General features: G+C 51.2%; 6 protein-coding genes across 6 annotated transcripts; 4 read left to right on the top strand and 2 right to left on the bottom strand.

The window, feature by feature from the left end:
• Positions 1-2,673: 2,673 nt before the first annotated feature.
• INS49_009036 (uncharacterized protein) lies at positions 2,674-9,202 on the bottom strand (the record flags this gene model as incomplete). Its single annotated transcript, XM_043169773.1, has 12 exons — positions 2,674-3,130; positions 3,283-3,828; positions 4,079-4,119; positions 5,496-5,806; positions 5,886-5,985; positions 6,078-6,209; positions 6,274-6,372; positions 6,499-6,795; positions 6,855-7,413; positions 8,025-8,077; positions 8,459-8,889; positions 8,971-9,202. 12 exons carry the CDS (start codon positions 9,200-9,202, stop codon positions 2,674-2,676), a joined length of 3,258 nt encoding a protein of 1,085 aa, XP_043027453.1.
• A 1,774-nt stretch (positions 9,203-10,976) lies between these two features.
• INS49_009035 (uncharacterized protein) lies at positions 10,977-13,481 on the top strand (the record flags this gene model as incomplete). Its single annotated transcript, XM_043169772.1, has 1 exon — positions 10,977-13,481. One exon carries the CDS (start codon positions 10,977-10,979, stop codon positions 13,479-13,481), a length of 2,505 nt encoding a protein of 834 aa, XP_043027452.1.
• A 572-nt stretch (positions 13,482-14,053) lies between these two features.
• INS49_009034 (uncharacterized protein) lies at positions 14,054-15,163 on the top strand (the record flags this gene model as incomplete). Its single annotated transcript, XM_043169771.1, has 1 exon — positions 14,054-15,163. The coding sequence occupies one exon, from the start codon at positions 14,054-14,056 to the stop codon at positions 15,161-15,163; it is 1,110 nt and encodes a 369-aa protein (XP_043027451.1).
• A 331-nt stretch (positions 15,164-15,494) lies between these two features.
• INS49_009033 (uncharacterized protein) lies at positions 15,495-17,954 on the top strand (the record flags this gene model as incomplete). The annotated part of the gene is made up of 2 exons (XM_043169770.1): positions 15,495-16,739; positions 17,265-17,954. 2 exons carry the CDS (start codon positions 15,495-15,497, stop codon positions 17,952-17,954), a joined length of 1,935 nt encoding a protein of 644 aa, XP_043027450.1.
• A 753-nt stretch (positions 17,955-18,707) lies between these two features.
• Positions 18,708-19,523, bottom strand: INS49_009032 (uncharacterized protein; the record flags this gene model as incomplete). Its single annotated transcript, XM_043169769.1, has 1 exon — positions 18,708-19,523. One exon carries the CDS (start codon positions 19,521-19,523, stop codon positions 18,708-18,710), a length of 816 nt encoding a protein of 271 aa, XP_043027449.1.
• A 631-nt stretch (positions 19,524-20,154) lies between these two features.
• On the top strand, positions 20,155-22,639 carry INS49_009031 (uncharacterized protein; the record flags this gene model as incomplete). Its single annotated transcript, XM_043169768.1, has 3 exons — positions 20,155-20,176; positions 20,252-20,335; positions 20,451-22,639. 3 exons carry the CDS (start codon positions 20,155-20,157, stop codon positions 22,637-22,639), a joined length of 2,295 nt encoding a protein of 764 aa, XP_043027448.1.
• Between the last annotated feature and the right edge of the window lie 3,710 nt (positions 22,640-26,349).

The raw sequence follows: 26,349 nt of genomic DNA, 5'->3' as shown, positions 1-26,349 counted from the left end.
GCGGGGCACTTTTGCGTATTTGGATGAAGACGAGGACGGTCGGGAGGAAGATGAAGACGAAGACGGAGGATTGGAAGAGGACGAGGTGGATGGTCGGGAACTTGGGGGTGAAGAAGAGGAAGCGGACGGCGGCTGCGGCGGGGCCTTGTTTCCAGTGGGCGCTTTGCGGCTGGGGCTGAGCTGTTGTTGGCTGGACCCGGTTTTACAGCCGCGGCACCGTGCAGCGTGGAAGGCGGATGGGGCACCACTGGGAAGGGGGGCGCAAGGCTGGAGTGGGGGTGACCCATCGGGTTCGTCCCAGACGGGTAGTGAGGACCACCTGGATTCGCGTTGCGAGGGTCCTGGGGGCCTGGGGGCTTCACTGGCAGCTTGTTGGCCGACTTGCCCGGAAGAGAAGGATGTCCCGGATGCTTTTTGAAGTGGCCATAGATGGTACCAAATGTGATGGGTGGCGCTTTGGCTCCCCATGGCCTCGTGTCTTCCAAGGCTTGCCTGCCGTGCTGCACGACTGTGGCCAACTTGGACGAGCTGAGCTTCTTCGCGGGGTCGTCGTTGCGATGAGCATGCAAGACTTTTGCCAGGGTGTTAGGACAATGCAGGGTAGTGGCCGCTAATCACTTCGCCGGTCTTTTTATGCTTCACTTCGGGAACGTTTCTTGATAATGTTGCCGGTGCGTCGGGAATATCGTACATATCAACCTCGGCCTCGGCGGTACTGCACGCGACGTAGTAGTAATGGGCATCTGCCAATTCTTGACATTAGCTATCCATATGCATGACGTCCAAACAACTTGAAGTGCTGTAAGGGGATGATAACCAATTACTCACAGAGTATTTTCATTTGCTCGCGGTTCCCTCCGTCAAACCATCTATCCTGGAAACCTACCGACCAGGCGAAGCAATTGTACGAGGTCTCGTCCACACCTTGAGCAGTCTTGTAGACTTTGAATTCCCCGATGTTTGGATATTTGTTAGGTCCAGTCTTGTATGTCGCCAGTTCTCCCTCAGTCGGAGCTCTGAGCTGATTAGCGGGCGGTGTTGGAACAGGGCTCCATGTGGCTGGCATTTTGGCAGTATATGAAGGCTGAAAGAGTAACGTCTCAAAGCAGGTACTTGGTCTGGAACAGACAAGATTGAAATAATATGAAGACAGTGGTATTGATAGTATGAATGAATTGATGATGGTTCCAAAACTGCTTCCTCGTCCTATTCCAAGCTTCTTATACACTTCAAGTGCTGCTCGCGGAAGTGTCGCTGAGGTTATTCGCTTGGAGTAGATCTATTTTCGCGATCACATCCTGTACAACATTTCAGGCCCGTTGTGTAGATGAGGTCCCCAGACTTGGTCTGTATCCTATTCTTGGGTATCATTTGAGGGCTGTGAAAGGTTGCAACATGGCCTTTAGAATCAACCAACCGCACTCACTGAGCAAATGGAATGAAGTTGTGGTCGCCTCTACACACAGGAGACGAGGCTTTAGGAACACTACGTGCCGCTCGCTACGATTGCTTACTCCTCGATTTTTTCACCGTGGCTGGACATGAGACGGGCAACCCGTAAATTCAACCAGGCCCGTTTGGCTCGAGGGTCCTTAGAATAGCATTCTGTTGGTCCTAAGCAGCCACTGTTAATCCTCCGGACAACTCCCGACCCGCACTTGTGGGTCCTTGGCCGTGTCTACCTAAGCACGCCTCAATGTTCCCGGCGGGCAGGCTACCAAATCGTCTTGGCTGTGCTCTGGTCACTCTCCGATTTCACGTGCTCAATTTTCTCGTCAGAGTGTGTTCTTTCCGTAAATACTGCACATAATTGCGTGTTGAGGAGGTCAATGCTGTGACGCCCAGACTGTACTTAGGCCAGTAGAGCGGAGACGTTGATGGTAGCGAATGGTGTCTCGCCGAGACTGTTGGATACTGGCCTGTTTCCTGACCTCATCTGACCTCATCCGATCCTTTGCAGCAGAAAAGCAGGCGAGGCGGCGGCGTCTGCTGGGCTGTTGGTGTGCGTACGTTGGGGTCCAGGGCATCTTGAGCTCTGCCGTAATCGTCCCCAAGAAGTGGAGATGGACCCATCGAGTACATATCGGGCAGACCCAGTACATAGGGCTGATCTTGGGTTGGTCTTGGCCAGGCCAAGACCAGATCTGCCATGGCCTCAAATTCTGTTTTTTCAGGTCTGCTGCCTAGCAGATGGCTTAGTTTATGAGTTGACCCCCACGTACAGTGATTCAGTCGTAGCTTCATTACCAGAAGTGAATGTCGGAGAGAAGGACAGGACGTAGAGGACTCAGACGTCCCGTCCCGAAACTCGGCAGAATCCATGACTCTGCTTCCTATGTGATAAATTTCAACTTGAGAGGCCTCTATTGGACCCCTACGTAGGTGCCAAGTGGGAGAGGGCTAACTAACATGTCACCTGGCGAATTGATTGGATGGAGGCGATGGGATGATGATACTGGCTGTTTCAATGGCCAGCGAGTATAGATTGTCACTATATACATAAAAAAGGCTAGAGAGCTTTAGTATGCCAGCGTCTCCTATCTTGTTCAATCTGTACCCTGTACCCAGCACGTATCAAACACATTCCTGCTTGTTTCTCGGCACAAAGTCCAAACACCTCAAGAATCTCATAACACAGCTCAGGTAGAGCCGACGGCCTTGACAACTAGCCAATTAAGCCTTGACCAAGGTGAGGCCGTAGGTGGACAGGATCTCATTGACGGGCTGGAAGTAGGTCGTGCCGCCGGAGCTGCAGTCGCCAGAGCCTCCGGAGGTGACACCCTGGGCCTGGGCGCCGGTGTAGAAGGAGCCGCCAGAGTCGCCGGGCTCGGCGCAGACGTTGGTCTGGGTGAGGCCGGTGACGCGGCCCTCGGAGTAGTTGACCGTCGCGCCCAGGGCGCGGACCGTGCCGCAGTGGACGCCGGTGGTGGAGCCGGAGCGGCAGATGCTCGCGCCGGTGGACGAGGCGGTGCTGCCCGAGACGGGAAGGTTGCCCGAGCCGTAGCCGTCGATGGTGCCGGTGAGGGTGGTCCCGCTGACGGTGCGGATGTAGCTCATGTCAGCGCTTCCTGGGAAGACGGAGCCCGAGAAGGTTCCCAGCGACCCACCGCTGCTGCTGGTGGTGGCAGTGCTGCCTGCGGTGCCACAGTGGCCGGCCGAGACGAAGCCGGTGGTGACGGAGAAGCCGATGGAGCAACGAGCAGCCCGGTTGATGTAGTAGGCGTCGCCGCCGCGGACGGTGGCGAAGGTGGTCGGCAGGTTCTCAACTGTCTTCACTCGAACTCGCCTGCGACGAGGCCGACCTGCGAGGCCAGAGACTCGGCGTGGGCGGTGCTGTCGGCGAGAGCCTCGAGGACGAGCTTGTTGGCGGCGACGTCGACGTAGTACGCGGCGATGCCCGAGGCGGCCGAGTCGGCGCCAGCAGCGAGGGTGCTGGGCTGCTCGATGTCGATGTTGTCGAGAGCATTCTTAGCCTCCTCAAGCTTGCCGAAGCTGTTGGCCACGACAGCCGGGGTGGCGCCAGCAGCAGTCACATCGGCGGCCAGGGCTGCGTCAGTGACGGCGACGTTGAGAGTGCCGTCCTCGGACGTCCAGGCGCCGGCGAACGAGTCACCCGCCACGGTCTTCAGCTGCTCGATGGTCTCGGCGGCAGCGATGTCCCTAGCGACACGGGCATGGGCCTGCTCGGCGTCAAGCCCCAGGTCGCGCTTCATGGCGGCGAGGATCTCCGGGTGGAGGCTGTTCGCGGCTTGCGTGGGGGCACCGTAGGCGACGGGCAGGACTGCTGCCAGGAAGGCGAGGAACTTGACGAGCTCCATGACTAGCGTTCTGAAGACAAATAATACGTGGGAGAAAGAGGCGTTAATGTTTCAGAGGCTAGAGAGTAGGCAAGATGAGTCGATGCTGCTGCTGCTACAAACTACCAGACAAGACGAGGGCATGCGGACGCTTTTATGCTTATTCTGACTCCAGTATCGTGAGGTGCACCACGCTCCTGTTGTTGCTGTCTCAAGCAGAGCACTACATTAGACCACCTGCCGCCGAATTCCTCCTTCCCAATCTGCGCCAATCCGCTCACCGCGATGTTACCCAGGTTTCGATAGCATCGGCATACATCTTCTAAAGGCACTTCAGAAGACTTCCCCCCTGCGATGTTACAACAAAATACGGCAGTCCTTCGAAGGAATCTTTGGAGATATCGAACGCCCGCTGCGCGACAAGCCGGCACATGGCCTAATGGGAAGGAGGAAGAGGGAGCCAAGAGACTAGACGGGACCTCTTGATAGAGAATGAGCTGCAACTCGAGGCCGCCACATCGGCAGGTCTGCACAACTTCCTTTATTAGCGTTGTGGATGGACCTGTCAGGTCAGCCGATGTGAAGAGGGTCACATTGGTGTCAGCGAGCTCAGAGCCTAGGCTGCCACAGAGAGAGGAGAGGGTGTGATGGGGCTTGCTGGAAAGGGTAGGTAAGAAGATGGGGGTTGGAGGAGACGGTGGAGGTGTTGAGTGTTAAGAGTCACATCAGTGGCGGGAATCTCAGAGGAGGGACATCTAGTGTTTGCCCAAACGTCAGAGGTCTAAAGAAGCATCGGATACCGGTATTTGGTTACAGCCTGCAGTAGCTATACGATTAGCTAGCAGACAGAGGCTTGGCATATAGATAGCAGAGGTGACCTTCCTTTAGAGGCACGGAAGTCGGCTTGGCGTTCCAATCTCCGTAATCCCCATAGCACGCCACCTCATTCTGGCTCGAGCCAGTAAACTCCGTATAAATAGTTGAGTGGGGGCGTAGTTGAGAGTAAACAGCAGCCAGGGCTTGAGTTTCACCAGATAGCGAACTGTGTTCAGACTGCCTAGTGTTGAACTGAAGTGGCTGAGGATTCGGGATTCGGGTGAGAAACCCCGATGGTTCGCCATATGTGTAGGGTAGCTGTATCCTGACTAGATAAGCATAATTTTAGGCTCCGGGGGTGTGGGTGCATCCGATTTTCCCTCTGCAGCTAAGTAGGGTGGCGAGCAACGCTGGTTGGTTCCCTTGTCCTCGCCATATGATGCATGAACTCCGCTTTCGAGTCCGCTTTGGAATACACAATCCAAATCGGATAGATATTTTAGCTCGTCGCGAGGAAGAAGTCTCAGGGACAGAATCAAATTAGGAGCTACTTGTAGTGGCTCAAACAGAGTCAAAGAGACTCATCACTTCAAACTTTTCTGATCAAATTAAAATACAGATGATGTTAACCATGTAAAACGACTCGTATGATGGGAGCATCGTGTGTTGGAACAGTTAGTCTAGATCGACATGTCTACCCTGTGTCGATCGATGATTGACAATGCATTGAAAAAGGTGGCCTGCTCCTTATAAAAGAGCTCAGACTGGTGGCGCTGTAGGTCCTTTCCCTCTCACATATCTCAGAATTTCCGACACTTCTTACAACTAGCATGGACTTGCATGCGCTACTTTCTCCCGAAACCAAGCCCTCCGAGAGCCTACCTTCTTGTTGGACTCATCTTGGTGTGAATCTGCCGAAGCCTGCTCTCTCTTTTCCTTTTGCTCCCTACGCGTTCTGCGAAAAGTAAGAAACTTCTCCTTCTCCTTGGACTTCAGGCTCTCTGTCATTTTCATCGCATTCTCATAGAGGCCATCGGTCGTGAAGTTCATCCCAAGGTAGACGTAGCGGTACAGACCGGTCCAGACGAGGAGCCTTGTGCATGACTGCGTGAAGACAAACCATAGAAGCGTGCGGACGGATGTGCTGATTGAGAACAACAGGGTCAAGACGATGACACCGGCCGATATCGAGACTACCAGATCTTCGTTAGAGGGCGCCTCAATTCTCGTGAAAAGTCAAGATCGAATTTTGCTTCGGAGCACGTCACTCACACATGTACGTGAATTGATCCCTCAAATGCATCACGTTGTCACTCCCACCAAATTCTATAGCGTTCATTCCGAAAATGCTGGACATGAATGATAACGGCAGCTGTTTCTTGCGTTAGTTGCTGTTCGCAGTGCCATGGGCGGGTGGGCATATTCGCAGCATCGAATTGGAAATCCCACGGAGAGAGCACTCACAAAGACGATAGTCACGATGGTAAAAACCAGAATAGATCTGCCCTGTCTCATGGCCTCATTGCTGTATTTTACAGACTGCCAGGCCTGAACCACTCCAGCTTGCTGCTGTTTGAGCTCCAACAGATCCTTGACCTGGAGCAGTAGAGGGGCTATTAGCCTTCCGTGAATGGGGCTATCCACAGAGACGGAGACTTACCATTTCTGCCGTCGACTTTGCACTCCTCTCAAGTTCTTCGAGCTGTGCAATCCGCTGATCAACTCTTTTGAGGAGCTCAAAAGCATTGTTACAAAACCACTGGTACGCGGCTCTGTCAGCCTCTCTGGTCGAGGGAAGAGAATTCGGACCCATAGCTGGAGTTGAGGGTCGTGATCGGCCATCGAATCCCCTTTTTTGGCTAAAATAGTCATCAAGTCTAGTAACACTCGGGGTCTCGGGACGCTTTTGCGCCTCGGCTGCATTCCCGGGATTCAGGATTTGGCGCGCGTTGTCCACAAAGCTTTGTAGAACATCCTTTTCCGCCTTCTTGATATAAGTCATGATCCCGAGCTCCTCGACAATATCTTTTATCTCCTTTTCCAGCTTACCCTCTGGGTTGATGTCGAGAAGGGGAATGTGAAGCTCGGAGAGCACGCCTCCGCCGGGTAGCCTGCGGTACATTTTGCTTGCTCGCTCGGTCCATCTCCAGAGTCTTTCGAAGGCGTCTGTTTGTTGATGCATCTATCATCAATTTAGTGTTACAATTTCTCCAAAGTGGTTCAATAGAATTGCGAACTGACGATATTTCCAATGGCCTCAGAGAATTCATCAAGCACTTGTGGTTGTTTGTCCGAAGTTCGCGTCCGGTCAAAGAAGGTATTGGAGCATTCCTCGAAGATGACCAGTGCCAAATCAAATACGGAACGGACACAAATCCCTCCTTCGCTGATGCGCATCCGTATTGATTTGTGGATACCCGAGGTGTCATGCTTGTTGGCACCGTAGCGTTTAGGAAAGCACGTGATGATAGTGTTCCTGTCCAAAACCCACATCCACAGCTGGTCGACCATAATGACTCGGGAGACTTTCTGAATATTTGCAGTGCACTCTGCACAGGGCTCATGCTCGATATTTTCCAATTGCTTTGCTGTCTTGTTGTCCTCGCTGTCATGGCCAGTCCAGATTGAGCGGTCCACATTCCACCGATGGAACTTGAGAGGATCTACCGTTGTAGCCCGATAGACGACCTGGTCGAGGTCTCTATGATTTGTGTTATTCAGGGACCAGTAGTATGCTTGGTCCAGAGTACGTCGGGGGTGCATTGGCGGATCTTTCATGAGGTAAGTCTCCAGGAGCTTCCTGTCCCGGTAGCTTGTCATGCCCTCGAATAGACGGGCTGCATCAAGAAGATACTGTCCTAACTTGTACTGAGGTTGTGAATCGTCATTTGAGGGGTGGGGGTTAGAGCGTTGCTGCGAGCGTCTCTGGTCCTCCAACCACGCATCTAGGTCCACGCGGCCATGCTGGTCAACTTGCGGGAAACGGCCAGATAAGTTAAGCTGTCTCTTCACCTCTTGAGCCTTCAACAGCCCAGTCATGGAACGGATAGGTCCAAATTGCCATTGTGATTTGTTGTCCTCATCCGTATTTGAATCCGTTGCCACGCCCGGATTCGTAGCAGAATTTTCTTTGGAGTCTCGGGAGTGTTCTCGCACCCTGTCCCACCACGAGCGAGAATCTGAAGGTGTTGGGCGCTTGGGTCTCGTCAATTCCTCTCGATGATCCTGCCTGTGCTTCCTGGCTTTTTCTTGTGCTTGCCTGTCATTTCTATTCTTGGTGTCCACAATATTCTCAATGATCTGGGAAAACCTTTGTTGGTTCCTGGAAGTCTCCCAATGCATGTATGGCATCTGAACATGACGGTGTATAAGTTTGAGTGCGCATGAGTTGTGAACCTATTCGGGACTTACAAACAGCACGATGTTTTGTGCCACAGTGTCAGCAGCAGGGCTTCGTGTCGCATCTATCGCGACGAGATTAATTTGATTCTCGGAATGACCGAGTAACACGGGACAAGCTCACCAAGTGAACGGATGGATTCACAGAATGGTCTCATGTATCGAGAGCTCACAGTCGACCGCCCACCATGAAGCTGGCCCCTCCAGTGTGATTCCTTTAGTATCCACGCAGCTTTGGACGTTTTTCCCTCCTGGATCTCTCGCTGGATGGGATGGAAATTCGGTCGATCTTCGTGATAATACCTCGAGACGGCTTGCTGGTTCATGTTATTATGAGTTTGTCGATGAGAATCATCAATACTATCTTACCTCGGCCCACTCCATGACAATAGTCGTCAGTACTCGTCATTCTTACTCTGTTGAACGTTTGAGGTATACAGACTTACCAGCATGTTGTTGGACGGAATGTGAAAGTACCTAATCTTCTCACTGTCGTTTCTACCACCCAAAAGGTTCTTTTTCTCCTTGTCAAACAGCAGCCGCTGCACGTTGGTTTTTTGATTCGGAAACGTGCCCCAAATCGAACTTTTCGGGTCCTTTGTCTCGTTATCAGGCTCATATATTGAGCTGGCCTCTTTCTGCTTCTTGAACAGCATGAAAGGGGTATTGACATCCCGCCCTGGATCGTAGTAATTATCCTTCGATATACTAACCTCTGGCTCGCTGTCCTCTTCATTCGAGCCTTCGGGACTACTTCGCCATTTTTTGATCTTTTGGTTTCTGATCTCTTTGATCCCATCCTTGTACACGTCTGATTCTTCCCATGCCTTACGGCTGTCCTCAATCTTCTGGACAAGGTGCTTTTCGTCCTCGTCCTCTTGAAGTTTGGATCTCAGAAAGGCGATGCGACGTAGCTCGCTTAAGCAATCTTCTCTCCATGCTGCCTCTCTCTGCTCACTGATGTCTCTGTTTTCCTGATTTCCCTCAGGCTGGTGCGCGGTGGTTTCAGGTGCGGTCCCTTCAGGTGCGGTCTCTTCATGTGACTGCACATTCGACGGAGCCTTGAGGAACTCGTTCCTAGTTGATATCTCAACGCAACCGAGAAAGTGGAGAATGGGATCTTTGATGTTATCTTCGTGTGGATCCGGACTGAGGCAAGTGAGGGAGGTTATTTCCGGCTCGTTGTACATTTTGGATTCGTTAAGGCACAGAGAAGTGGAGAGAAGTTTATGTCAATGTGAAAGATGGCATCTGGCAAAGGGTCCGAATTGATTTGATTATCGGTGGTGCTGCAACATATTAAGGCTGAGACGAGTATCAGTCTCGGTCGAAACTCAAGGTGAACCTGCACCTAAACAGAGTTTGGTTGCACAAGAGAGCCGCAATATTAAGCCTGTCAGCACGCCGATGTCCGACCTCGCACCAACATGCAGTCATCTACTCATCAGCTCCGAGGTTCTATCGATAATGCGGCTCTCATAGGTTTGCTTCCCCTCCCGGGAGTAGAGCCTTGACGGTAGCCAGCCACACAGCTGCTGCATCCGGAAAATGCACGACACAAATGGTGTGGTACACCGGTCTGTATTTTGTCGGGGCACGGCGGGGCTGATAACCCATTTGGAGCGGCTGCATGTCCATCTGCAGGAAACAAAAATGAAATCAATAGATGCAGCGTCGCTTTCTCCGGGAATCAGCCGTGGCGACCCGCTTTCTCGTCCGCATATTCGTTTTCTGATCATACAATTTTGGTCACGTCCACCGTTCATGGTTGTTAATCAGGATGTTGATAAGTGAAAAGCCGTATGGGCTGGTCAGGCTGTAGCCGGGAGGTGTGATTATGGTTAGCTAAAATACGCACCTCGTCCCTAGACGGCTGTGCTCAGTCGTGCCTGTGCCGGGCTTCCGGGAACTTGCTGATCGGCTTCAACCGGTCAAGCAAACTGCAGTCGATTCCATGCTAAGCTAGTTGCGGCTGAAATGGAGCTGCAAGCCCCAATAGATGTGCAACATCAGCCAGTCATGATTGGGTGCGTGCCGGCTCCGTGTCAATCTCTCCCTAGGATAGGACACTTACTGGCGAGAACAAGGCTCTCTGGCGAAACGCCGATCAAATAAGTGGTGGGCTGCCTAGGCAAGGCTCTCAGGTCGGGCCGATGCACTGCATCATCCATTTGTGCACATTTGGACCAGCGTCTTTAGGAGGAACGTGATTTTTATTTCTTCTTTTGTCTTGGTTTGGGAGGGGAAATTGTGGAGTCAGGGACTTTGCCCCGGTCACCCAAAATTCCGCGTCACCACATCCGGTAGACACGAGTGAGCGTAATATACCTTGAACAGGAGGCTATCACAGCGCCTAGCTTGACATCAAGGTATTGATTGTTGCTGTTTCCCTTGTCGGGGTAAGGGCAGCTGATTTGCGGCGATGCATTTGTGGGATGAAGGCGAGCCTTTTTTCGAGAAGGTTTCATATGGAAGTTAACTCTCCAGATTCAACGCTTTATGATAACGTATAATTTCTCAAACTGAAAAGTTGTTAGCATTCATGGATTGGTAAGGCTGCTTCGGACGGCACTTTAATACGCATAATAACCAGTACTAGTAGTACTAGTAGTAATGGTGGAGGCAAAATCTGATTCAAGCTTTGAATGAAAGTAGGCTTGCTTGCCCTTCTCCGCAGTATAAGTTAGGCAAGGCAAGGAGTGGTCTAAAATGCTGCTGACAGTCTTAGAAGTATTGCCAGGGAGTCAGCTTCGGCCGAATCGGCCGGATGTGTCTCTACTGCCGCATTGGACTGGTGTACGTCATAACTGCCCTTGCCCCTGCTTATCAGTCTCCATGAGCTTATCTCTACTTCGGTTGGTACATGTTTCGGGCAAACAACCCCCCGCTGTTGAATTCAATCTTTATACCTCTTTTGTCACTTCATGACAAGCGGAGATATTCTGTCTTAATGCTTTTATCGACATGGAGCGACGGAGCAGATCACTGGTCGCACTTTTTTCAGCTGTCGTTTTTGTCGTCACAGCCGGCTTTCTCTTACGACCGGGGCGCGACGGCAGCCAGCATGTCGACATAGCACTGGCATCATCATCGCGCTTCCAGGCACCAAAGCAAAATGTCTGGTCAGATCTCACCAGGCGTGAAGCTGATGAAGTATATGGTTTTCTCCGGAAGGAATGGGCTGATCTCAACTTGACGAAAACTCCCAAGGATGCTGCGGACAACTTCATCGTCACGCTCGAGACCTTGCAGCCAAACAAGTCGCATGCACTTCCGTACATTTTGGAGGATAGGAACAGGCCAGACCGATGGGCAAAAGTCGTTCTTTCACATAACACAGAAGAAGGCCCTCTTCTCAGCTACTATGCTGTCGGACCGCTTCCCATCTCGGCCCAAACGGGCGTCCAGCCCCTGGTCTATCCATTTAACTCGGGTCGCAATTCCGTTCCCAATCTGATGGCCGATTTCGCCGGCAGTTCCCAATTCGCGCTGTCGCTGGCAGAAAACATATCTGATATCACGACCGAGCTCCTCGGAGCCAAGGCCAACTTGGAGAACCCTTTTGATCCCAATGCCCTGCAGGCTTTCCCCCGATTCACCCGTCTTGAACCCGACCTAGTTGTTGGGTGGATACAGTTCTTCAGGCCTGGTATGGGAAGTTCTGGCCGAACACTACTTCCGCAAGGGCTTTACGTCCGAGTTGATGCCAGCAAAGATGTCAGCCAGTGGAAGGTTGGGGAATGGTTCTACAACGGCCAAATGTTCGATAGCGTGGAAGGCCTGCGCAGCGCGATACGCGACCCTGACAGTGGCTTCTTGAAAACCAAAGCAAACCTGGACGGCCACTGGACTGACACGGAAGACTTCGACGCCCGGCCAGATGGGCACGAACTCCCGCCTCCAGTCTCGATCCAGCCACTGGGGCCTCGCTACAAGCTTGACAAGACGGAGAAATACGTCTCATGGTTCGGGTTCGAGTTCTATCTGACTACTACCCAAGCCACAGGCGTCAGCGTCTTCGATATTCGCTTCAGAGGGGAACGGGTTATGTATGAGCTGAGCCTTCAGGAAGCCCTGGCGCACTACGCCGGTGATGACCCTATGGCGGGCGGCCAAGAGTTCCTCGATGCGTTCTTCGGAATGGGCACCATGGCCTTCGAGCTGGTCCCGGGCTACGACTGCCCGGGATATGCCGACTACCTGGACACGGAGATACACCGCAGCGGCAACACGGAAAGATTGCCCAACAACATCTGTATCTTCGAGTTCACCTCGGACTACCTCCTTTCCCGCCACACAGCGCAATACTCAGTCACTGCCTCCAGGAACACCTTTTTGACGATTCGGTCCGTCTCCACTGTTGGAAACTACGATTACACCGTAGACTACATCTTCTACCTCGACGGCACAATCGAAGTCAAGGTCAGGGCGTCAGGGTACATCTACGGCGCGTTCTATGCCAACAACCCCTACAAGAACGAGGACGAGTACGGCCACCGCGTCCACGAGGCCCTGTCGTCCTCGCTCCACGACCACGTCATCAACTTCAAGGCAGACCTCGACGTCGCCGGCTCAGCCAACGACATGGTCCGCCTGGCCGTCGAGCCCACCACCACCAGCTACCCCTGGGACCAGCCCTACGTGAAAGAGCGCAACACGATGCACCTAAAGGAGTACCCCGTGACGCATGAGGCCGGACTGGACTGGCCCAAGAACTCGGGCGAGTTCTTCCTCGTGTACTCGGCGGACGCGAAGAACGCGTGGGGCGAGCGCAAGGGCTACCGCGTCGTCTCCGGCACGGGGATGGGCAACACGCCGCACCTGACGGTCCTGAACTCGACCTCCTTGGGGGCCAGCGCGCGGTGGGCGGAGCGGGATATCTGGGTCGTGCGGCGCAAGGACGAGGAGCCGCGCGCTGCGGATCCGCTTAGCTTCCTCGACACGCCGAACCCGCTCGTGGACTTCGGGGGGATCGCGGACGGGGAGGACCTGGAGAGGGGCGACGAGTACGATGGGGACCTGGTGGTGTACTTCAACGTCGGGAGTCATCACGTGCCGCACTCCGGGGACATCCCCAACACGCTTATGCACACTAGTGCGTCGAGTGTTATGTTTGTGCCGCATAACTTTGCGGACAGGGACCCCAGCCGTGAGAGCGTCCAGGGCGTCAGGCTGCAGCTCAAGGGCACGAAGAGTGGCGGGTTTGCTGGGTTCCCAGGTCTCAATCCGGATGATGAGGATCAGTCGAGTACCGAAGACCTGAGGAGCCGGGAGAAGAGGGGTGGGAAGGACAAGGGTGGGTACAAGATGCACGAGGGTGCCAACTACTTCGGTACGCCGTACACGGAGGGAGTTCATGTGCCTCTTGAAGCACTGGAGCCGAACCTGGAGAAGACGTATGAGAGCGAGGAGATCAGGGTCAGTGACCTGGGCTTGAATGGGAGCGCGGCAGGACTATGGTTTCCTTGAGGGTTTCAGTCTTATGGTAGGTAGCCGCCGTGTGCACGGTGCCAGTGGCTTATCTCGCCACATCTTCCGGTATGGACCAAACCATCTTCGAGATGTCATCCTATCCTTCTAAGATCTGTTAGTTTGAATATGCACTCGTTTCCCATTTATCGTCTCTTGATTAGACCCAGCTGGTGTAGAAAGTGTCTGATAGATTGAGATGGAATCACCTTAACGATGACTTCTGGTTTAAATGAGACGCAATGAGACTAGAATCAGTTAGTCGAGTCTGACCAGTGAACCATGGGTGCTTGACTCCGTTGGTCCTGAAGAATTATAGCCCTAAGCGTTGTCCTTCTAACTTGGTCTGTGTGTGACCGTTCTTTGTTGCCAGCCAGCCTACTAGCATCGTCTAGGCTCACATTTTGAAATTTACAAATCGAATCTAATGCACAAAAGCTTTAAGATAGGTCCCGATTGAGAGAGATCATCGTACATAATTCCACATCCGTTGGCACACAAAATTCTACGGCTCTTGTTACCATCGCCATGGAACCCGTCAGAGCGAAACAGAACCTCTAGGAACTTCGACGATGGAGCTTCAAGAGAACGAGCGCCCTTACCAGGCTGAATCAAATCTCATGCAACTTCCAGAGAATATCATCTACCTCTTTCAAACCCATCTTGACACAGCAGCCAGGATTGCATTCTCGCTTTCCTGCAGAGCTCTATACGAAAGATACTTTGCAGGCGCGCGGAAAGCTCGAAAATCCGCAAGCGTCATGGAGAAGCGGCGCATCATAGTCCTGCTAGAGAAAGACGTGGCCAATCGCGAATTCTTCTGCCCATACTGCCGGCGTTTCCGAAGCTTCGGGCCAGGATGGAGGGTGGGACTGGGTGCGTGTTCGTTCGAGACGTCCCACAACACGAACCCATACGACCATAGCCTGGCCAGCCAGCAGGACTCATGTTCCGGCCGTTGGCTCAAAATAAATGATAACCGGGGCCCTCAGTTCAGCTTTCATCTCGGCAGGCTGGTGATGAACCGTCATGTCTTCGGGAAGGACTGTGGCTTGCCCCTGAGCTGCCTGGAGGTCACTGATCTGCCTGTGAAAGCACAAGGTGAAGGCAAGTACGCCTTCACGTGGAAGCAGACCCAGCGGGCCAGAATCATACATAATCAACTCTACCTCCGCTGCACTCACGTGCTCGACCAAGCCGAGCAGGAGGGCATAGACGCAGTGACCTTGAGGCACGGCCTCAAGGAACTGTCGCGCTACAACTTCTGCAAACACCAGCACACAGGCACCCAAGACGGCTCGTTCTTCAACCCAGAGCTTTTCAAGCGCTGGTTGCCGCTGGGCTCCTCTCGCTTGGAAGACAGGGACCAGTTCATCGCACACTCGGGGAGCGAGTTCGGTTGCCCCGAATGCGAGACGGACTACACGACATCAGCTTGTTGGCGCGAGGCACCTCGCGGCAAGGGCAGCTGGGTCATCCGGGTCGACGCGTACCACCAGCTGGGGTTCTTCCGGCACGCAAACGATAGGAGTTACCGGCTCGCGTGCTCACGGGCACCGCTGCACTCGCCTTTTCCTCCAACATCCTTGTTCGGGTTCAGCGTCGAACCGTTCCGCGGCGCCACCGGGCTGATTTGGGCGAGCTGGCACGGCTCCAAGGCACCACCACCGTTGGTGGATTGATTTGTGCGTTGTTGAAGTCCTGCTGTTGCGTCGGTAACCAAGCGTGCACAGGAGTAATCGAGTTGGCAATGATGTCGTGGTATACAGCGGATTTACTTGTACTGTAGTTTCAGGGGCTGGAACGGGAATCTGGGGTCAGCTGCAGTGGCAGGGATGTCACCTGTTCTGCAGGTACGGATACCCTGCTGCAAATGCCCCACTACCTCTCACCCAGGCGCCTTGTTTACTCTCGGGTTCATGCCCCTGCTGAACGCAACCCACCCCATGGAGACAATGGCCACAAGAGAAATACGCATTCTGTCCGTCTGCCAACGATGAAAGAAGCACTGCAATGGCAGCCGTCCAGAACAGCCTGCTGTCCCGCACGAGATCAGCGCGTGTGCCCGCCCCAAAGTCGACCAAGAACTTGACCTCGACCACCACCGACGCTGCAGCCTCGTCCAAACACCACACGACCGTCGCATCTTCGCCCACTAACGTCTCGCTGTTTCTCACGAACCTACGCCTCCTTGACTTGGATCTCCGCCCCGACTGGCCTGGCCTCAACCTCCTAACTCTGACCAACAAAGATGCCGCCCAGGGCCAGAAGAAGAGGGTCCAATGCGTCGAGTGGGCGCTTTACCAGCTCTTTGTCCTTTGGGACCCAGAGGAGGCGCGAAATAAGCTCCAGCCCTTCTTCCCGCCGCTCGAGCAAACCCAGTCCGTCAACCTGCGAGCCGCCCTCCTACGATGCCTCGAGCAGGCCAAGAAGAATGGCGTATTGGGTAGAGACACGGTGCTGCGGAAGACTATGCTGGACGAATGCAAGGGCGAGAGACTCGAGGAGGTGCTAGCTGTCTTCTCGTCGGCTGTGTTGAAGAAAGTCGCCACGGAGGAGCAGCTGAACAGCAAAGCCTACCCAGTCGTTGCCCAGACCCTGGCTCTGGAGAATCGCGGTTATACTGGGGAGAGGACTGATCTGAGCAGCCTCATCATTGCGTACAAGGTGTCTCTAAAGAATAGACTGGATCGGAAGACGGCTTCTCGAGCGCAGTACAACCACTTTGCCCAGCTTCTTGACTCCAAGGAGCAAGGCATCACCAGCAGACAGGACCGGGCCAACGCAAACGTACACCAGAGCAAGATACCAAAACTCTCCGCAGCCTCCAAAGAGGAAATTCGACGCGCGGTTAGGACCAACTGGTCCGGCAATGACCGATGGGTGGAGGCTCTGCTATATGGAGACACGAAATCACAGAAAGACGGCGTGCTGACAGCGCCTTTCGACCGCGTCTGGCGTCGCGTGCGGTCAGACCGTCTCGACGAGCTCGAGGACCCCAGCGGCGGGCTGCTCGAGCAGCTCGACAATCGCGTGCGCGCCCAGCAGGCACGGCTTGACAAGTGGCAGAGCTTTAGGAAGGAGATGTTCAGCGACGTCGTGGACCAGCCCAAGGAGAACGCGAAGGGTCGCGTTGGCCCGCAGAGAGGCATTGATCTTGGTTTTGGGGCCCATGAAGGACTGCATCTGGGGCGCATGAGCCCCAGGAAGCTCACATCCACGAAGAAGCCACAGCTTACTCCAGAGTACAAGACATTGGTCAGTGGCCTAGAAACGGAGCTCAACAAGAGCCAAGGCCATGTAGTCCATTCCTTTCGCCGGATGAGGAGGCGTGAGCAGCCGTTAAAGTCCTCGATACAGAGCAGCTCCAGTGAGAAGCCGGCAGAGGAGACCGTGTCCGAGCTAAGTGAGTTGGAAGAGGAGCTGGCAAAGACATCCCTCCCACTACGCAACAAGCCTTTAGAGAGTTCGTCACAAGGCAGAGAGGAGGCAATGGATGTGGATACAGATCCGCGACCATCGCAGAGAGCACAGAGGCCTCGCCTACCACAGCCATTGAAGACGATGCATGCATTTAGGCCGAAATCAGTCCCGACTGAAATCTCGCCGACCGAGCCTTCGAAACCTACATTGCGGTCCGAAAACAAAACCTCATCTCCCCGCCGGTCCCCGGTCCAGCAATCCAAGGATGTATCGCGTTCGCCCATCCGCTCATCCAGACTGTCTCCGTCACCTTCTCCGTCTCGATCATACGTGCGAGGCGGCTCGCCGGATATGACACAGTCGCCCGAGGAGATCCCCCCTTCGCCAACGCAGCAGCAAGCAGACCAGATCCTCGCATCCATGAACGCAGCTTCCCCGTCGCCAGTCAAGCAGGAGCGGCCGCGGCACACCCTCTCCCTCGCAGAGCGGACCCGCCTCTCCATGGCCCGCGGCTCAAGCGTCGACCTCGACGACGACGACGAGGTAGCGCTGGGCTCGCCCTCGCGGCCCCGCCGGCGAAACACCCCGTCACGATCACCCACCAAGGGGAGCACCCCCGCGACGCCGACCGCGATCCCCGAGGACCCGGCGGCAAATAATGAAGGCGCCAACACGCCCAAGGCCGAGAAGGAGGAGGACGACATAGTCGCGCGCACGCGCAAGTCGATGGCCAACTTCGAGGCGACGCAGCAGCGCGTGCGGCTGGAGAAGGAGAGGGCGGCGCGGCGCGAGGCGCGCAAGAAGAGCATGTCCAACAAGAGCGGCGAGATCGCGCGGCAGCCGTACTTCCCGCCGGACACGGTGGACGAGGAAGGGGACGGCGCGGGCGGCGGGGAGGGGGACTCGACGGCGATGCTGGAGGAGCTGATCGCCAGGGAGGCGCAGATGGGCGCGGCCGGGGTGGACTATGATTCTGTCTTCCGGAGCAGGCCGCGGATCAAGGCTAGTCCGCCTAGCACGCCGGCCGGGGACCGGGGTGGGTTTGAGTGAGTGAGTGAGTGAGTGAGTGAGTGGCTTGCGCGATGGTGGGTTTGAAGAAATTTGGTGCCTATTGTCCTTGATGATATCTGGTGCGTGAGACCTAGTTGCCATTTATTCCGAGTCAACGTCGACGCTGTGGATCAGTATTATACTCATCGCTATGTCGTGCGAGACCATTAGGTCTGTGATTCCTTTTTGGTTCCACCGGGCGAGTGTGCAGGATGAATCAGTTACCATCGCCGCGCTCGCCGTCGTGGTCGAATGAGTCGTGACGCCGTGTCGGGCCATTCTGGTTCAGATGGTCATGAGAGGGTTTGGTGAGGGTATTGAGGCCCTAACTCCGTATTACTGAAAGTATGCACGAGGAAGCACAACTCACACTTCGACCTCCAATTGTGCAGTCAAATGCTGCTCACGTTTAGCATCACGACGACCACCATGGCTCTGCGCCGCGTTTAGACAACACTGGTTTATTCAGGATGTAGGGAAAGGGCGCTGTTTTGAGTTGAGTCTATGTTGCAATATATTCCAATGTCGTAAAGGGCCGCCGTGCGTGGGCATATGCTCTGGCACATATATGTATCTACCCAGCCACCACGCTGGTGTCCAGCATTTTTGTCTGTCTCATCCCCAAGGTGCATCTTACAACACATCTATCGCAAATTGTACAGGGCAGCCAATATAAAGCACCCAGATGGGAACCTCTCCGCTGTTTATTCTTTTGCTCCTTTTTGTACATTCATTCCACCCTGACCTCTTGCCTTACCACCCCTGTCGGGCCAGATCCTGCACCCGGCTGCAGGTGGCCTTGAAGCCGTCCTTGAAGCGGGCCCTCCAGCGCTCGCCGCGGAGCCTCTTGCGCTTGAGGCCCGGCCGCTCGTGGAAGCGCTGCTTGGCCACGTCCTGGGGGATCTTGTTGACGCGGACGCGGGTGTTGAGCAGGCTCAGCCCGCGGGCGAGGTCGACCCTGCTGTCGAGGTGGACGGTGCGGCCGACCGAGGGCCGCAGCCGGTACTTGATCTCGGAGGCGGACTCCTGCGACAAGCCCGGCCAGTTGGTCAGGTCGTCGCTGGTCGGGCTCCCGATCAGGTGCATTTCAGACAGCGTGTCGATGATGCCGGGCTTGTTGGCATCGGTGGCGGCCCGGTTGGCCTGGGAGCGGCGCAGGCCGGTCGTGCTGGGTGCTGACCACGGCGTGCGGAGCATGTCATCGGAGGTGACTGACGGGCTCGCCGGCGACGACGGCGACGGGAATGGAGTCGAGTTCTTGGGTTTGAGAAGTGATGACATCATGCCGAAGCTGGTATTTGGGCTGTTAGTGCTAGATGGGTTCCCCCATGTTCGCGGCTGCGGTTGCTCCGATTGTCGGTTTTGCTGTTGCTGCTGATGCCACTCCTGCATTGAAGGAGGGGGGGCAGGTGCTGTCGCTTCTGCCTCTGAGAGGGACGGCCTGGTCGATGAGAAGAATCGGTAGAAGGAGGGTATGGATGGGTATGAGAGCGGTGATAGGGCCGTGGTGGCCCGTCGCGAGGCAGATCGGCCTGCGAGGAGGGCTGTCTGTATTGGTCGGAGCTCCATCTTGTCCTGGTGTTGCGATGGCTTGTCAGCAACTGCTCGTAGATTCGGAGTGCAATTGGTGGTTCTCCAAGTCGTACTGGGTTGAGATCGAGACCAGACTAACCACAACAACACTTCCTCTGCCTCTCTCTTCCTGGCAGGTTGACAGGTCGAGCGTGGACGGTGGAGAGTTAGAGAGTGTAGGATCAAGGATGTGCTGGTCGACGGTGGTGATGGTGACACTGTAATTGGCGCGTTGCGACTGATTGTTGAATGCGCCTGCCGGGGAAATTTTGTCGACCAGGCCCTAGCCGCTTCCGGCTAGCTCCCCACAGCGAAGGTCTGCCTGCCCGCAGCTCGGGGCCCAAGCTCTGGATTGACAGTCCAAGCCGACGACGCCCTTGCAGCAAAAGTCTCGTGCCAGGGAGAGAGACAACTGCACTGCGGATTGCCTGGCCTTGACCCCAAGTTGCATTCAAGGCCCCTCGTCCAGTCCCAACCCCAGCAACGCCTCGACATCAGACCGAACGCAGTTTCGATCTCGCTGCGTCGTGCCCTCTGATCGCAGGCTCTCCGCTCGATCCAATATTATCGGTACGCGACACGAGCCTTGGGTAGCAAATCAGAAGGAAAAGGACGTCGACAGCAAAACATGGCCTACAATCCATACGGAGGTGAGCGCACATCCGACCTTACCCCAGAACTTTCCGCACTCGCGATCAATAGCTGACCAGGCCCAACAATAACAGGCAACCCATATGGTCCTCCTCCCTCCTTCAATGGCTTTCCTGGAGCAGGCGGTGCGCCTGGCATGGCCCCGCCGCCCGGCCTAGGTATGTCTTGTCTCCGTTTCTGCTTCTCTCACACCTTTCATATACCTATGCGCACACTGCTATCTGCAGACTCCCGCGTCATGACCGCGTCGCAGGCTAACACTGGCTCCAACAGGCCCTCCACCAGGCATGTCCTCTGCCCCTGGGATGGCACCTCCTCCAGGTGTCCAGCAAGCCAATTCTCCCGCACAAGCTAATCGACCAAGTGGACTGCCCGCCTCCTTCCAGCCGCCCCCAAACCTGCCAAACATCAACTTCAACGCCCCCGTGATCCGCCTCGGCTCCTCGTCGCTACCACCCAAGCCAGCGCCCTCCGCCGGGCCTGATCGCAGGGAGTCCAATGCGCCGTCGTCGGCCGGCGGTGGCAGGCCCGGTCTGGGCGCAGACAGGAATATCGAACAGTCCCGCGCGGCCGTCAGAGAGAGTATGCAGGCGCTACAGGCACCAACTCAAGAAGAGCGTTTACGAACAATATTCTTGCACAAGATTCCAGAAACACTGGGTGGCGACGAAGGTGTGGAGAAGTTCTTGGGCCTTGTCGGCAGGTTGCGCCGCTGGGACTCCGCAAAGTCAAATCTATCAGACCACAAGGGTGAGCTTTTCGGTTTCGCCCAGTATGACGACCCTGACTCTCTGGCTACTGCTGTCGAGCTCCTCAAGGACATCGAGTTGCCCGTCAAGAAGCAAGAGCCTACCGATGGCCCCGCCAAGGACGAGTCTGGCGACGACGAGCCGTACAAAGGTATTGAGAAGACCAAGCTACAGGTCGCAGTCGACGAGAGCACGCTCAAGTTCCTCGAGACGTACGAGGAGAACAGAGCCGACGACAGCGGGAGGGAGGCGAGGCTGGAAGCACCCAGAGCTGCGCTGAAACAAGCCGTGCATGAACTTTTCTATCCGCCCCTCCGTAAGACGCAAGACGGCGAAGGAGATGTTAACATGGGCGATGCCAACGGTTCAGGTGAAAATGTCGAGGTTATCAACATCCCCCTTGCACAAGAAGACGAACTGGCAGACATCCCAGCCGAGATGAGAGAGGTAGTCGCTCAAGAGATCGCCGCATTTCGTGACAGGAGCATTCGGCGTGACATGGAGCGGCTGAGGCGGGAAGAGGAAATGGAAGAGATGGAGCGGACGCGTAACGGCGCTGCACGTCCATCCAGAGACTCGCCTCCGCCCGGTGCCAATTCCATCCCGCTCGGACCCAGAGGCGTGCCAAATGCACCATCTGGCCCTCGTGGTGCGGGCCGTGGCGTGGCCTTCATCAACGGTGCGAATGGTGACGGATCATTCCACAGGGATGACGAAGATACCGACGCCAGTGACGATGAGCTTCATCGCAGGGAATCATCTAAGCACAAGTCCGAGGATGACAAGCAGTACCTTGAGGCGGAACGGAAGTGGGTCAACAGAGAACGGCAGCGGGCCGCCGCGCTTGAGCGCGAAACAGACCGGGAGAAGGCCGAAGCCGACAGCATGAATCATCGCATCGAGGAGCAACTCGAGCGCGAGAAGAACTGGGACGACGAGAAGGAGGCCACGCGCAAGGCGCACCCATACTACCGCGACCATGCAGCATGGGCGAGGAAGCGTGCCCAGGACCGCACAGAGGAGGAGAGCCGCGATGACGCGGACCGCCGGGCCGAGCAAGCTGAGCGCCGACGCGAAGCGGCCGAGATGGAGCAGGCTAAGGACATGGCCGACTCGTTCCTCAACCAGCAGGCGCAGGAGATTGAGCAGAGGCAGCAGCAGGCTGCCTCGGCGGCCGCAGCCCCGGCCCGGTTCACCATGTCCCTGGGCGCCGCGGCGCAAAAGGCGCAGCAGCGCGCCGGCCCACAGCGCAGGACCATGGCCGAGGTCGAAGGGCTGCTGGACGACGAGGAGCACGAGCAGACGACCAAGAGGCAGCTGGTGCCGATCAAGTTCGAGCCGCTGGGGCCGGACGACACCAAGGCCATGAGCGAGGAGGAGATCCAGCAGGCGGTCAAGTCGCTGGCGCAGGAGATCCCGACGGCCAAGGAGGGCCTGTGGGCGTGGGACGTCAAGTGGGACTACCTGGACGACTCGGCCGTGTCGGACAAGCTGCGGCCCTTCATCGAGAAGAAGGTCGTCGAGTACCTGGGCGTGCAGGAGCAGCTGCTCGTGGACGTGGTCGAGGAGCACCTGCGGCGCCGGTCGCGGCCTGCGGAGCTGGTTGAGGAGCTCGAGGGCCCGCTCGAGGACGACGCCGAGGACCTGGTCAAGAAGCTCTGGAGGATGGTTATCTTCTTCACCGAGAGCGAGAAGAGAGGGTTACCTGCTTAGGTGCTTCACCCTCGTTTACTGGTCGCCGGACATCAGGTGGTCCTATGGGGAGCCCCAGGAGGCAGGATATCTACTGTCGCCCTGGGCGGGAAGCGATGCGGATACTTGAATAGTTCTGCCTTGTATGAGTATCACTGGGCGTGGCAATTTGCACAACGGGGGTCTGGCGGGCTTGGTGGTCTGTTTCGCTGGTGGTGCCACTCGTGCTAGAAGGGGATGGAGTGCGAGTTGTAGCTAGATCTGGGGTCTGGAAATTGGACTTAATGCATGCATACCGCTACGTCGATCACACCCACCGGTAGAAGGTTATGGTCCTGTTTGTGGAATGTGTCGGATTACGGAATGTTGAGACAAGACTTCGCTTGTCTGCCGTCGTATCTTGAATCTACGACTTTGGCTCTGGACTTAAGTGCTTGAGTAGTATCACTTGTACAAAAGTCTTAGACCGAGTCTACTTTTAAGCGCCATGCTCCCAGCTCTCCCTCACGTAATGAAGAGATTGGCCTCGATAGACGTCACAGGCTCATTACGTACTAAATCGCAAGGTGAAGATGGAACAACGACCAGCCCACAAGGTCCCAACGCTACCAACCTGCCTCACTGTTTGAGCCGAGTATCTGCGCCTGCCTCGGAAAGCACCATCATGACTGCCGACCTTTTCTGTTGGGCTGCTCTCTGGAAAGGTGTCATCCCATAATAGCTATCCCTGGCTTCGATGTCAGCGCCATGCTGTATGAGCAGCTCGACTATGTCTGCGTAGCCGCGTGACGCTGCCATCCAAAGTGGCTTTGCCCAGTTTTGGCCGATCCGCTCTGGCTCCCTGGTTTCTGGATCGACCTCCCACCGGGTTGACTTGTTAACATCAACTCCCCCCTCCACAAGAGTCCAGACAGCCTCTCTGTGACCAACACAGATTGCAGCCTCGAGGAATGCTGTATCTCCCTGTCGTTGCTTAAGATAAGGCAATAGCTGGTCCCCGGCTGTCACCTGAACTTTGGCTCCGGCCTTTAGGAGAAATGCAACGACATTAAAATTGTTGCACGCACATCCCTAACCCTGGTTTACAACCACTTCCTAAAATGCTTAAATAGCTAAATTTCTTTTATTTTCTTTTTTTAAACTACTCTTAGGAAATAAACGCTTTTATAATTATGCTTTTAAACCCCTTATAATACTTATAGCCTTTTATAATTATAAGCTTAATTTACATAAAATAATCTTTCCTTTCTATAAGTTATAAATAAGTTATGCAAAGCATATCTTAATTATATTTATTTTATATTATTTATTTCCTTTTATTTTTAAGTATATATTTATATAATAGCTATAAATGCTTTTTTAAACCTTATTAATTAAGTAATTTATTTAAATACCTATTTTTTTTTATTTAATTTATTATATTATAATTTTATTATTAAATTAAAAAGTATTAGAAATTTATAAATCTTAATGCATTAAATGCAGCTCTTGCTAAGTAATTAAATATAATCTTAGAATTAAATTCTTAATTTATATAATATAAAAAAAAGAAAAGAAATATTTAAAAGATTTTATATAATAAGTATTAAAAGCATTTAAGTAATGATAAGCTTTTAAAAAATAAAATAATATTTATTTTATTTTTTTTCTTATTTTTTAGTAAATTAAAAAAAGGATATAATTAATATCTTTAATAATAAATTACTTTAGCTCTTAATAAGGTAATTAAATTTAATAAAAAATAAAAAATTTAGGAATGGATATAAAAAATAGTATTTAGCTTAATTTTCTTTTTATATTTAATTAAAATGGTAAATATAGAATAATTTTCCGTTTAATAAGTAGTTTAAAATATTAAAAATAATCTTGCATTTTTTAAGTTAAGTATAATAAATACCCTTTAAACCTAATATTAACAATATTTAAAAAAAACGAAAAAACTAAGTATTAAATTATAATAATAATATTAAGACTTTATAAACCTATATTTATAAGCTTATACTTATAAATTACTTAAGATTAAGGAATTTATTAATTTAAATAACTTCTTATAGGTAATTATAATATATATTACCCTTAATTAAATAATTTTTAAGCGTTAAGAATTTATTAAATAAGATATATTTAAAAAATTTATTTATTCCTTAAAAACCTTATTTAAAGAATTAATGGCATTTTTATATTATAATAAGCTTATATTAGCCTTTAAAAATATTATAATATTTATTATATTAAGATTAAAAGTACCTTTTAAAATAAAAAGTAATTAATTAAGGAAGTAATTAAGGAATAAAAATGCGTTATTTTAGTTATATTAATGAAATAAAATATATAAATGCCTTTATTAAAGAATTAATTAATAAAAGAAATATATTTAACTTTTTATTAATTGTTACCGCCTTTATTTTATGCTTTTAAAGGAATAAATTTTAAAGCTAAAAATACCTTTAAGGGAACTTAAATATAATAAGATTAAAATATAATTATAAGAAAATTATTATAAGAACTTAATTTAAAAGCTTACTTAAAAAAACTTTTTGCTTAAAGATTAAATGCAAAGCTTATTAAAAATATTAAAAACCCCTTTAAGCATATTTTTAAAAGCTATTAAGGGATAATATTTTAATTTCCTTTTTTTATTTTATTTTTCTTTATAAAGTAAACTTATACTTTTTTAAACCTTAATTTTAAAAGATTAATTAATTAATAATATCTTTATTATATCTTTATTAATTCTTTATTAATTTATTTATGCTTTAATTAATTTATTATAATTATTAATTATAATTAATTCCTTAAAAATATATATAACTTTAAATTTTATATTATATTTTTTATCCTTAAGTATAATTTTAAATAATTATGATATTATTTATTTTATTAACTTTATTAATTATTTAATTTTAAGTATCTTTAAAAAAGCTATTAAAATGGATATTATTAAAGCAGGGACCTTATTTTTAAAGGTTTTAAATTATAAAATAAGGCGCTTTAAAAATATATTATATAAAGTAAATAAAAAAAGAATTAAGAATTTAATTTTAAAAAATATAATAATTATAAATAAATTTTATATTAATATAATATTAAAAGCGCTTTTATAAAAATTAAGCATTTAATATTATAAAATTAATTTAATGCTATACTTTAAATTACTTAAATAAAGCATTATTTTTTTTAAACTTATTTAATAATATAATTTAATCTTTTTTAAATATATATTATTATAATTTTTTTATTTTTATTTTTTATTATAAATATATATAAGCTTATAATTTTTTTAATAAACTTAATAAAACCTTTTAAGCCCTTTTAGCATTTAAATAAAAATTAAAAAGATTTAATAACTCTTTAGCATTTTTAATTTAAATACTTAAAAGCTAATGCTCTTAAATTATTAATTTAATATACTTAAGGTATAAAATTTAAGGAAATTAAATAAATTAATTATAAAAATTATTTTAAAGCTTTTATTAAAAAGGTAATTTAATATAAGCTATTAAAAGGCAAAAGCTTAAAACCCTTTTTTTAAATTTTATAAAACCTCTTTTATTATTTATAAATATTAAATAAGTTAAATTATAAGCTTATAATAATAAATAAGTTCTTAGGATTTATTTATATTTTCCCCCTTATATTAAAAACTTAAGAATAAGTATTTAATACTTTTTAAGCTTATAAAAGCTAAATAAAATAATAATATAATTTAAATATTTATAAAATTAAATAAA

The sequence above is a fragment of the Diaporthe citri genome (assembly GCF_014595645.1).
Source record: "Diaporthe citri strain NFHF-8-4 chromosome Unknown scaffold_3, whole genome shotgun sequence".
Lineage (NCBI taxonomy): Eukaryota > Fungi > Ascomycota > Sordariomycetes > Diaporthales > Diaporthaceae > Diaporthe > Diaporthe citri.
This window is presented reverse-complemented; position numbering and strand designations above follow the sequence as displayed.